General features: G+C 38.8%; 1 protein-coding gene across 7 annotated transcripts in view; it reads left to right on the top strand.

Annotated features, from left to right (window-relative positions):
* The window catches only part of CHD6 (chromodomain helicase DNA binding protein 6), a 275,948-nt gene extending 263,667 nt beyond the window's left edge, over positions 1 to 12,281 (top strand). For all 7 annotated transcript variants that reach the window (XM_073555368.1, XM_073555372.1, XM_073555370.1 and 4 more), the window contains 2 exons: positions 242 to 361; positions 3,227 to 12,281. In XM_073555368.1, coding sequence (XP_073411469.1) covers positions 242 to 361; positions 3,227 to 4,114 — 1,008 coding nt within the window. In that variant the 3' untranslated portion in view covers positions 4,115 to 12,281. The remainder of the gene's footprint in view (positions 1 to 241; positions 362 to 3,226) is intronic.
* Positions 12,282 to 12,869: the final 588 nt, after the last annotated feature.

The following is a 12,869-nucleotide window of genomic DNA, read 5'->3' as shown; positions in this document are numbered from 1 at the left end:
AACATGCAAACCATGCTTGGGGGCAAAGGGGTTTAAGGGAGCAGTGAGGTAACAGATGGAACCTCCTCCCTCTGTATAACTACTTGGATGCTGCCATCATCATTGACCACAGAAACTAATTGGTTAAATGTTGGGGATTAGAGTTGTGCCAAATCCTGGCTTTTAAAGCTACATTATAGTACTTTGCAGGGTAAGAACTTAGTGTATGAGAAAACCCAAAGTAACTCCTTATGTCTTGCAGAGTTTTTCAGATAAACCCAAACCGAGGCGCCAGCGGTGCAGGGATCCTAGTAAAGTGGACATCGGCATCCTCACTGGTGAAGATAGGATGTCTGTTGCGAACAAAGACACAGGACGAAGGGTACGATAACCTCCACATGAACACTGCAGAAGCTAATTAATATTACATTTATTTTATAGGTTCATGCACAACCCTGGCAAAAATTGTGGAATCACCGGCCTTGGAGGATGTTCATTTAGTTGTTTAATTTTGTAGAAAAAAAACAGATCACAGACATGGCACAAAACTAAAGTCAATTCAAATGGCAACTTTCTGGCTTTAAGAAGCACTAAAAGAAATCAAGAAAAAAAAATTGGTAGTCAGTAAATGTTACTTTTTTAAACCAAGCATAGAGGAAAAATTATGGAATCACTCAATTCTGAGGGAAAAATTATGGCATCACCCTATAAATTTTCATTCCCAAAACTAACACCTGCATCAAATTAGATCTGCTCGTTAGTCTGCATCTAAAAAGGAGTGAGCACATCTTGGTGAGCTGTTGCACCAAGTGGACTGACATGACTCGTAGCTCCAACAAAACTCTTAAAAGCACGCAATGTTGCAAAAAGATGTTGGTTGTTCACAGTCAGCTGTGTCTAAAATCTGGACAAAATACAAACAACACGGGAAGGTTGTTAAAGGCAAACATACTGGTAGACCAATGAAGACATCAAAGCGTCAAGACCGGAAACTTAAAGCAATATGTCTCCAAAACAGGAAATGCAGAACAAAACAAATGAGGAACGAATGGGAGGAAACTGGAGTCAACATCTGTGACCGAACTGTAAGAAACCGCCTAAAGGAAATGGGATTTACATACAGAAAAGCTAAACGAAAGCCATCATTAACACCTAAACAGAAAAAAACAAGATTACAATGGGCTAAGGAAAAGCAGTCGGGGACTGTGGATGACTGGATGAAAGTCATATTCAGTGATGAATCGCGAATCTGCATTGGGCAAGTTGATGATGCTGGAACTTTTGTTTGGTGCTGTTCCAATGAGATTTATAAAGATGACTGCCTGAAGAGAACATGCAAATTTCCACAGTCATTGATGATATGGAGCTGCATGTCAGGTAAAGGCACTGGGGAGATGGCTGTCATTACATCTTCAATAAATGCACAAGTTTATGTTGATATTTTGGACACTTTTCTTATCCCGTCAATTGAAAGGATGTTTGGGGATGATGAAATCATTTCTCAAGATAATGCATCCTGCCATAGAGCAAAAACTGTGAAAAAAGAGATATAAGGTCAATGTCATGGCCTGCAAATAGTCCGGACCTCAATCCAATTGAAAATCTTTGGTGGAAGTTGAAGAAAATGGTCCATGACAAGGCTCCAGCCTGCAAAGCTGATCTGGCAACAGCAATCAGAGAAAGTTGGAGCCAGATTGATGAAGAGTACTGTTTGACACTCATTAAGTCCATGCCTCAGAGCCTGCAAGCTGTTATAAAAGCTAGAGGTGGTGCAACAAAGTACTAGTGATGTGTTGGAGTGTTTTTTTGTTTGTTTTTCATGATTCCATATTTTTTCCTTCAGAATTGAGTGACTCCATAATTTTTCCCCTATGCTTGGTTTAAAAAAGTAACCATTACTGACTACCACATTTTTTGTTCTTGATTTCTTTTAGTGTTTCTTAAAGCCAGAAAGTTGCCATTTGAAAGGACTTTAGTTTTGTGCCATGTCTATGATCTGCTTTTTTTCTACAAAATTAAACAACTGAATGAACATCCTCCAAGGCCAGTGATTCCATAATTTTTGCCAGGGGTTGTATATTATGGCTTCGTTTTGTATAAAGCTGTAATTTGTTATATGGAGTCTCTACTATATCTCTATGTGCCTGCATCAGAATAAAAAAGTTTTGGTTTATCTGATGTCACATATATGATTACCTTTTTAGATTCTTCCCTAGAAATATTGCTTATAGGGGAAAATCTATAGCCATGTCATGCAAAGAATTTCTGGAATTCTGATGAACCTCATTAAAGGGGAACTTGTCATGTAAAAAAACAACCACATTGGGTTAATCAGCAGGTTAACAGCTTTCCTTGCTACTAGGAGGAAATGAAGTTTATCCCTCTGGACAGTCTTCAGCATTGAGTCATAGAGGCACAGTTTCAGTCGATGCTCAGTATACAGTGAGCAGCAGCTGTAACCATGCCCAGCACTGACTGACAGCCGACTCATCAAGTGGAGTTCTGGCTATCAGTCACTACCAGGAGTGGTTACAGCCGTTGCTCATGTGTACTGAGCATTGACTGAAACGCTCCTCTGTGGTTGAAAGCTGGAGGCTGCCAGAATGAATTAACTTAATTTCCTTTCGGTAGCTGGGCTGTCAGTGTGGTGGATGTATGACTTTAAAACGCTATTAACCTGCAAGTTTACCCATTATATGCAGAATAACAAGTTATTTTTACATGACAGGTTCCCTTTTAAAGTTGGTGATTTGGCTGTAAGGCCTTTACTATAGCTGGAAGCTGTAGAGCTTGTGTGTGCAGAGCATTATAGGGATTATCTGAGTATTTTGTATTTTTCCCATGGACCTAATAACTTTCCGTTGGGTAGTTGTTAATTCCTTGCCTGTTCTGTCCTGCGATCTCTCAGAGAGGTCACAGACCGCTAACTGCGAGGCATTAGCTGTCAACTAGCATGATGTAGGGAGTAACGCCCATCATCCGAGCAGACCAGAAGAGAAAGAACAGCTTGTCGATGTGAAGTCCAAGGAATCAGGAGGATAGTCATTTGTAGAACAGACAGGTAGTTATCAGTTACCTGCCGGTAAATTCTTAGCCCCATAGGAAGGGGGAAAAAGGTCCCGGATAACCCCTTTAATAGCTTCAGTCTCTGATGAATCCCTATATTGTACACAGATCCCAGGCTATGCAGTTGTATCTGTAGTAAGTAAAATGTGTACTTGTTTTCTCATCTGTTTTTTGTCCACAGGGATTTCTTCCTGAAACAAAGTTCGGCAGGGTATTGTCAGATACCATTGTATGTGACACAGGGCCCAGGAGGAGAGGAAGAAGACCACGTAGTGATCTGATAAAGACCCCAGGCGTGGTTGGATCTGATACCTCATCTTCTGGCATGAACCCACTTTTTATGAACGGCTTAATCGCTGGAATGGATATAGTGGGATTGCAAAACATGAGAAATATGCAAGGTATTCCACTGACAGGGCTGGTGGGCTTTCCTACTGGATTCACAACATTATCGGCCAATGAGGACGTAAAAAGCACGTTAAGTATGTTACCCATGATGCTCCCGGGTATGACTGCCATGCCACAGATGTTTGGCGTCGGAGGGATCATAAATCCTCCCATCTCATCCTCTGTGTCATCATCTTTAGGAAGCACAATAAAAAGTGGTGCCACTCATTCTGAGAAAGCCACCGAGGACAAAGACGCCAGCCAAGTTAGTACTCAAGATTCTACAACTTCAGAGAAAACTGCGGGCATCCCTTTCAAAGAGCAGACTGATCCTGCAGTGACTCAAAGCTGCCCAGTAGCTTTTAACCCATTCCTTATCCCAGGCATGTCCCCAAGTCTACTGTACCCTTCCATGTTTCTGTCGCCAGGCATTGGCATGACAATACCAGGGGTGCAGTCTAGCCGTTCTTCAGAGGCAGGTGGTCATGATCCACAAAAGAGGAAGAGAAAGAAAGTAAAGGGGGACCTTCAGACTTCAGAACCAGAGACTGTGCCCTTTGTTCAATCCCCAGACCAGGAGCAGCCGTCTCCCAGTGGCCAGAACTATGTAGATACAAATGAAACGCAGGCATCGGAGAAGGACGATACTGGTTTGAGAGAATCTCCGGACAATGCTAATTAGAACTTGACTCCTTGACATTGTGACTTGTGAGTTCTTTCTCTCATAGATATTTCTTACATTATGGAGTGTCCATCAGTAAAATTCTACCTAAATCGCTCCCTTTTATCTCCGTGGTATGTCTGTAACACCTTGACTCTTATAGTAGACAGAACCACAAATCGTGGATGTTGTAGGAAAGCAGAGAATTGCATTTACGTGTTTTGTTTTTTTTTTAATTTCCATTCCATAGATTATTTTTATGAAACCAAGTCATCTCTGTTCCTTGCCTTTTCCCTTAACACAGATCAGGCTCGACTTGACTTAAAGGCACAGTGTAGCACAAAGCCTTAAAGCAGCAATCCCTTCATCCAAAGACAGGCTTTTTTGGCTAAAGCAATATAACTGGTGCTGTCCGCAATCAACCATGATGGAAAGCTAAATCTAGAGTATGATGTTCTGTTTGTGTGTATGTGTTTACCGGCTGCGCAGTGGATTCTGTGATCATAAAAAAGTGATCCAAAAAAAGGATTTGTATAAACCACAAAACTGGGATGAATTCAAGGCATCACAAACCTCATTTGCCATCAGTTAATGGTATTTGGGGTATAACCTCACAACTTTCCCAGGCAAACCTGAGGCTGAAAACTATTCTGTAGGCCCTTCACTGTTTTTTGCTGCACATTGGTGCTCCTGGTCACCTGGCTGTAACAGGTACTTCAGTCAAGCCCATTTAGTTTAATGGATCTGTGCAGGGAATGTCACCAAAGTGCAGGAGAAGGTGGGGAAGGGGCCGGAGCTCTGAATCGGTGCAGCACCTCCTTCATTCTTGGGATCGATATGCCATCATTTTGAGATAGAAATACACCTTTGGTCAGTTTTGTCATTTGGACAGTTAGTCATAACGTTTATTCAGATTTTATGTAGAAGAAATAAATAGGGATTCCTTTGTTCCATGCACTAATTTTTTTTTTTAACAACAATAACCTTTGGTGGCTCCTTCGCAGTGGGGTAAGCTTAGTAAATGCCGATTCAAACTTATGGTTTTGGTGTTTGGTTAGTTATCACGATTGCTTATTGCTTATCTCAGTTGACCTCTGTAAAATTCATCATTATTGGTGGCACAGTTTGTAAATGTCAGACTTGAGTTTCTATTTACTATTGCCATTGATGTCTAGCACTTGAATCTGATGAGAGCTGTCACTGGGCAAAAAGATCATCTGTCCCCACGGGCTATATTGATGGCATTATCCATCAGATGCTCAAAAAATATCCCACAGACCTTGTAAATGGAACTTAGGAATGATGATTGGCCATTTTATGCAATAAGGAAACACCTACCTTCAAAAATGTTATTCTTGCTCCCAGAGCAAATTTTTTATCATGCATTGCAAGGCAAGCTATTTTACCCCAAGCTCTGTTATAAAAGGCGTAGGCTGCTAAAAATAAACCCGATAGATTTGCCTTTATCTCTGATTTAAAATGCTATTTTCACTGATAAACCCAGATATCAATATATACATCAGTTCGTGAATACTTTTTGAATTGTGTCTGCCTGGTGATCACCCTTATTATAATTTTTAATATGCTTTTGGGTTGTGTTAGATGGCAAGAGAGGCAATCCAACTGTTGGAGGTGGCTGACGATGTGTACATCCGCTGGAGAGACTAATGTATCAACCTTGTTACACATAGTCAATTTCAAAGTTTTGCCTTAATGGACTTTTCAGGAATTGATTAGAAGAAAGGGCGTGTTTTTTTTCCCCCGAGAAATGGTGATAGTTTTACCCATTGGCTATTACTAATTACAACTTATCCCTAGTTAGCTACTATACATATATAGTGTATGGACATAGAAAAATGGCAGATCTTTTTCTTTAATCCTAGGCTATTTGTTTCAATTTAAAGCACCCTTACATACTAGGCACTTTCTACTTAGCCCATTTTATCCCTCCAATTCCTGTTGTACTTTTAGCTTAGTTAAAGGGAGCACTTAATCCAAATGTCACCTTATTTGAAATGTAAAGGTATGACCTTCTGTATACCAAGTTTAAGCAAATGGAAAATTTATATATATAGAGAGAGAGAGAGAGTGAAAGAAATATATTATAGGGTAGAAGGTAGGGTAGGGATTATAGGGTAGAAAATCACTGTAGAGTAGATGACCACATTATAACTGGATGCATCAAAATAATGTTATAAGCAGGACTGCTTATTAAAGGGAACCTGACAGCAGATTCATGGTGCCTGAACCATGGGCAGCATGAATCAGAGACCATCTATGCTATTTCAGTTGTGTATATTTTGGTCTGAAACACTTTGGCGTTTCAGAGAAAACATCTTAACAACCAGTTGGGAACCATGCGTCATGGATGACTAGTCCAAGAAGGCAGCGGCTTCTTGCTCATCTTTATTGGCATGTCTCTTTATACACACATAGTATAGACTCGTCAGTCTATGGCGGTGTGCGGGGAGAGCCCGCCGTGACTCCTGGTCCCTGGCTGGCCTGTGAAAGTATTTTATTTTTCTGATGCACCACAGTTTTTCAGAGTAAAATATACTTGGTTGCAATAATGTAAATGGTCTCAGGTTCAGGCTGCCCGTGGTTTGGGCAGCATGAATTTGCTGCTAGGTTCCCTTTAAAGAAAACATACCCAGCAGGTGTTGAACTAATCTGGCACAGATCTGCTGTCCACTAATGCAGAATGGACTAAATTGGTGGTAGAAATAAACAGAAGCAAAACTTCTCTTGCCACTTTATCTATGTGATCCTATGGAGAAGATGTATTGAGAGTTTTTTATTGTTAGTTTGTTTAGAACGTATTTTAGCCAAAATCTTTAAATGAAGTAAGGAAAAAAAATCATGGGCTAATTTTATTTTTTTTTTCTTAATATTTTAAAGTTTTCCCCTATTTTATTATATTTTACTAGTTTATTAGTGTAGATAAAAATGTACAGATATAAATAAAATAATGACTTAGGGAAAAAAAATAATTTTATTCATTCTTTTTAGTAAAAAGAAGAAAATTGATTTGTCCATGAGTAGCTGATGACAGATATATTAATCACTGTCGTATATTTTTCTTAATCTTACGGTTAATGAGTGATGAGGCTGGTAGTGACATTCATGTTGTTACTTTGTAAAGTTTTTTTTTTTTATTCTAACAGCTATTTATTTCCCTACTCCTGTCAGGATGGGGTTAAGGCCCCCCATACACATTTGATTAAAATTGATGAACGTGAACAAGCTCAACCAAAACATTAATTCCTCATATAAAAACTTAGAGTAACTGTCCTTTATTTTTTCATAAATAGTACCCATGAAAATAAGCAACTTTGTAATATATCTTATCAGAGAAATCTGCTTCTTTTTCTGCTAAGACTGATCAGTTAGTTAAAAAAAAAAATCAATTCCCAGATAAAATCTGTATTCGGTGAAGACTGATTTTCCCATTACTGAGATAGGAGATGGCAGTTGCTACGGATATCATTCTATATAGACCGGAGGGAAGAGGAGCTCAGTCTGTAGCTCTACCTCCCCCTCACCTCCTGTTTACAAGTTATTTACAAGAACATCTTTGACCAGGTTGAATGTCTATATCGGCATTACCATAATTCAACCAACAACAAAATGTCTAATGTGTATGGGGACCTTTTTTGCAAATTCAATTACATAGCAAGTAATAAATTTGGAAAAATGTGATTCAGGCTTCGATTAGAAGTTGGTGATTTTAATCGTATCAAAAAAGGTCAGCGTTTCATCAGTGTTTAGTCCGTGTGACCGTTTTTATCATCAGTGTTTCATCAGTGATTTTCTAGTATGAAAAAAATATATATATAAATTGCAAAGCTCCTCCTGCCCATTGCAAGGGCATCTGTATGCTGTCTTTTATTTTCACAGACCTATAGATTTGCATTGGCAAGTTTAATCCATGACTTATAAAAGATGATCATATATTCATCTGGTTTTTTTTTTGGGTCTGCAAAATTTTAGGATCTGTAATCGGCACTATAGACTAATAGGTACGTATTCTTTCCTTAAAAAAAAATCTTGATCAAGCCTGTGGATGAAAATTGAACATTTGAATGAGGCCTAAGGCCGGGGTCACACTGCGTTATAGGCAGTCCGTTGACAGACTGCGTTACACCACGGTATACCGTGATGTAACGCAGTCCGTTAATGCCGCCATTGTGCCTCATTGTCGTGCGCATCGCGATGCATGCTGTAAAGCAGCACGCGTTCGTGATATGCCTTCGTTCGCTGACTGAGCCTCGGACGCGGCCTGCAGCGTCTAATGCTCCGTCGCCGCTAGCGCAGATGAATCATCTGTGCTAGCACAGATGATTCATCTGCGCTAGCGGTTATAGCATAATGCGATTGTGTTATGCTATACCGTTAGCAGCTTGTCAACGCTTTGCGTTGAACGGGCTGCTAAAACGTGATGTGAACCTGGCCTAAGTGAGTAACTATGCTGACCGTTACATGTTAGGTGTTCTGATCCTTACCTGGCCACAAGCTGTCGAACTGATTCATTTATACATATACACAGTCTGCTTAACCTGTTGAGTGTACATGTTAAGGAATAAGCACGTCTGACACCTCTGACCATCAAGGATAGGATATTAGGGCTTTAAAGAAATGCATGGTAAAATGTCTTAATAAAAAAATGCAACTCAAAACACTCATGGCATGTTTTACAAGCCAAAAATGTCACATTAGGGACAAAGGACCTTTTAGCAACCACTCGGGTATAGGGACAGAAGTGTTGTCATGGGCACGCAGTCTTTCATTTTATATATTTTTTTAACGTACAAATATGCAGTTGAGGGGTTTGGATAAAAAATATTTTGGGGTATTTTTAACATTTAAGAAGTAAAATATAACCCAAAGTCTGAATTTAGGTATTATTTGCACATTGTGTTACATTATCCTGTTTTTTTGTGCACACCCTATAATATGGTTTCAATTTGTACTGAACTGAAATAGGGCCATAGAGGTGCATGAGTCCTCTACTTTGCTTCTATGTGTCTCCATTTCATACAGTCGTTCGTATGGTCCATAATGCGCTCTTGTGCCCTTCGTTTTGTACAAGGACACAACGCATGTGGGTATGAGCTGCTGTCCATGGTAGCACAGCAAATATACCATTCCCTTGAGGTGCTGCAAACATATTTCAGAAATAAGATTAGGCTGACACACTAATTTGTTTGGTTTTGGGTCAATCAGGACTGGTAGCTGTTGGTTTACAGCAGTCTCATGTCTCTGGCCAGTATTAGTTGTATTCTTTAGTCTGGTATCTCGCATTCTTCTCAAATCCATAACCTTGAATTTCATGCGAGTGGTTTATAAAATGGTGGACCACCATTTTTCTCTGCTCATTCCTCTGATTACAGATGTCGTTTTTTTGGGAAATAATTTTTTACGACTTGTAAACCAGCTGGATTCAAACATGGTTGCCAGGGTATCGTGTTGGAAAACCTTGGTGGCTGAGCTGAATTACTGGATTAGTCATAATTAGAGTTGAGCGAGTATGTTCGGATTCGGTCTCCGAATCTGAATTTGCCATATTCGTGCCATATTGGTACCCTGTTCATGCCGAATTTGTTTGATGATCGGTTCCGAGCATATTCAGTCATTTCTACTCCCAATGACATTCGGCTTTGTTTGGCGAGTATTGCAAATACAATATTCGCTGCCAATCATAATCGGAACTGAATTTAGAAAAATTTGCTCACCTGTAGTCATAATTGGTTGGTAAATGACAATTTTCTGAGATGGGTGGATACTATTTTAGCCTTATGAAGGTACATTCATGATGGAAAAGATTACTTGACTATGCACTCAGGCTGGGAACTTCAGGCGTTACTTTTTTTTGCTTTTTCTGCAGAATAATTAGCACTTTATTATGAATCTACTTGTAAGTGTCGGATACTTGGGATGACCTCTCGATCAGTGTTTGCTTCAATCAGGTACAGTTATAATTGAGGGTGCTCAATGGAGATTTAGTAGAAATCCGCTCAATGAAACGTTTTCTAATATTGTGAAAATGAAGGAAAAGAAAAGAGATTGTTGTTGTGCTTCATCTGTGACTTCTAAATTTTCTTCAGATAGTTAATAAATCCCATTTGAACCCAGGTATTGCCATTTTTACAAAAAAAAAAAAAGGATTTAATTTACCAAAAATGAGTTGTGTTAATTAGAGAAAGTCATCCTACAGGAACTGTGCTACTCATGTCAATGGATTTGTGTGATATCGCAGCTGGACCCCCACAAAGTGAATGAGGCAGAGCAGCAGTACCAGAAAGGGCGAGTAGAGAAAGGTGGTGCAGTTTCTGCAAAAAGACCATAAGCTTTGATTTAATGCTGGACAATGTAAGAAAAAAAATATTTGGGGGGGTTCCAAAGAGTAGATGCTCTTGGTTTATCTCTCTCTAGGTTGATACATACTTTCTACGGATTACTGGTTACTTATCTACATTTTGACACTACTGCGATTACTTTATAGCATTGGTCTTTTGGATTTTAGAATTTCCTGTACATATTACAGCTAAGAAAGCAATTCTTAGACGTTTTTTTTTTTTTTTTCTAAAATACAACCTGTAAATTTATCTGGGGGCATAAACATATCATGCCTGTAACCAATAAAACACTGTATGCGTGATTGATAAGGGTAGACACTCCTGAGTTTGTGCTTGCAATGTACAAATCGAAATAGTATGACTTTTCTGTAGAAATGCCCATGTTACTGTACCCACTGCATAGATGCATTCTCCTAGTTGGGCATAGGAAACACCGCCAAGCTTGAGCCTAGTACTGATGGGGGACATGCGTGTGTACTGCTTACCTAGAATGTTTACAGTAGTGGTCCATGGCAGGGTGGGGGGGGTAAATACTTTCCGTGTATTCTCCTGAAAAGTTTGCAACTGATTGCATGTTAAAGTGTGTACATGTGTGTGTATATATGTATATTTATATACAGAATATTTAAGCTTTTCGATGACTTATATATGAATGTTTATATGTATTGATTCACTTAAAAAGGTCATAATGATTAGATATGGGATGATTTTTATGTTACCATTTTGTACATCATAAATTATAAAAGAGACGTGATCAGTGAAGCCTTACCTTGTCTTAGCTACTCTGGTTTTATAGTGGTTGTCCAGGAAAGAGAAAGTCTATTTTTTTTTTCCAAGAACAGTACTAGTCATTTGGCTACAAATTGGGATAACCCAGGCATTTTCTTTCCAATTCTGGACAATCCATTTTAGAACAATGTGAAATCCTTTGGTTACTGCTAAATAAATTGTTTGCTACTGCGGGCCATAGTCCTAAAAGCTCAACCCCCTAATTGTTTTTAGCACGTACCTTCATGACCACCCATAATCATGCCGAGCAGAAAACGGGGAAAAGTCTCAGAGCCATTATCATGTGACTGTAAGATGCCAGTTTGGGCTAGATGACCCTTGCGGTTGTGTGGGTGAGACTATGCCGTCTTATGACTGTGGTGTATGATTTGACTTCTTTAAATTTATGTCTATGAATTGCTTCAGCACCAAGGTTGATATTTACACTGTGTCCTCCTTATTTAGTGGTTACGTTACAGCATTATTCCTCGTCCCAGTCACCTTCTCTCTATCCAGGACTCATTCTCTATGCGCACAATGTATAAATTCTGAATATATATATTTCTATACATTCATGCACACACTTATACCATTAGACAAAAAAATTATGAACTGAAAATTGTATCAATTTGGGGGTATTTTTTTAGTGTGTACTATAATAAGAAAATGACAACATAAATGAATTGCCTTGAATGTGAGGGAAGTGTTAAATACCTGTTCTGTTATTCTCTGCCTCATATCAATGGCTCTCATGGTTTTGTTATTTCTCTGTTTGTTCTGTTAGTTTTTTTCTTTTGTAGTGTTACTAATTTATCGGAATGGTCCAGATGTGTCCACAACAACCGTAACATTTCATCCACTGAGTTATTTATTTGATTTTTATTTCTTTATTTTTTTTTTCTCTTTTTGTCACTTGTCTTTTATACACTTGGAATTATTAATGATGTATATGATGAAATTGATCTTTGAAAGACTATGTTAACTGTGCAAGTAACTGATTTGTTTTCTTCATCCTGATGCTGACATCTGGGTTTTCCTACATAAAAATGCTGTTAATAATCTGAGTTCTGTGACATTTTGTGAGCTGTGTGTGTATGTTGTTGGGTGGAGGAGAGGACTGGTCAGTTTGGAATATCTATAGCATTGTTCACATGGTGCAGTTTTTGCCCTTAAACCTTTAAAGAGGATCTATCCATTCTGCTGACCTGTTATAGTAAATGCTTGCATTAACTATAAATAACTGTTCTGGAACATTTTTTTTCTTAGAAATGTTCTCTTTCCTTCCAGAAATATGAGTACATTAACAACTTGACATTGAAATTCACTTCTTTGTGCCCAATTTGACATGGTCAGCCGTAATTGAACCATGTGAATTGACAGTGAGAGTAGTAACTCCCAGTTTTTAATTAATTCCTACATTTACAGGAAGAGAATGGGGGATAATGCAGAGTTTTGAAAGATGAATCAGTATTGTTGTTTTTTTGGCAATTCATGTATTTACTAAAACAAAGATGTCAAGCCCTCTCTTCTAACTCTAGGAATAATAAAAAAAAAAGGAAGTATAAATATTTATTCGGGGTATTCTTATCCTGTACTGGTGTTTCACTCACAGCGGCAGATTTTTCAAGCTAAATGTGCCGGAATTCTGGTGC

The sequence above is a fragment of the Dendrobates tinctorius genome, unplaced genomic scaffold, assembly GCF_039654945.1.
Source record: "Dendrobates tinctorius isolate UK_male_01 unplaced genomic scaffold, ASM3965494v1 ptg000223l, whole genome shotgun sequence".
Taxonomy (NCBI): Eukaryota; Metazoa; Chordata; class Amphibia; order Anura; family Dendrobatidae; genus Dendrobates; species Dendrobates tinctorius.
This window is presented reverse-complemented; position numbering and strand designations above follow the sequence as displayed.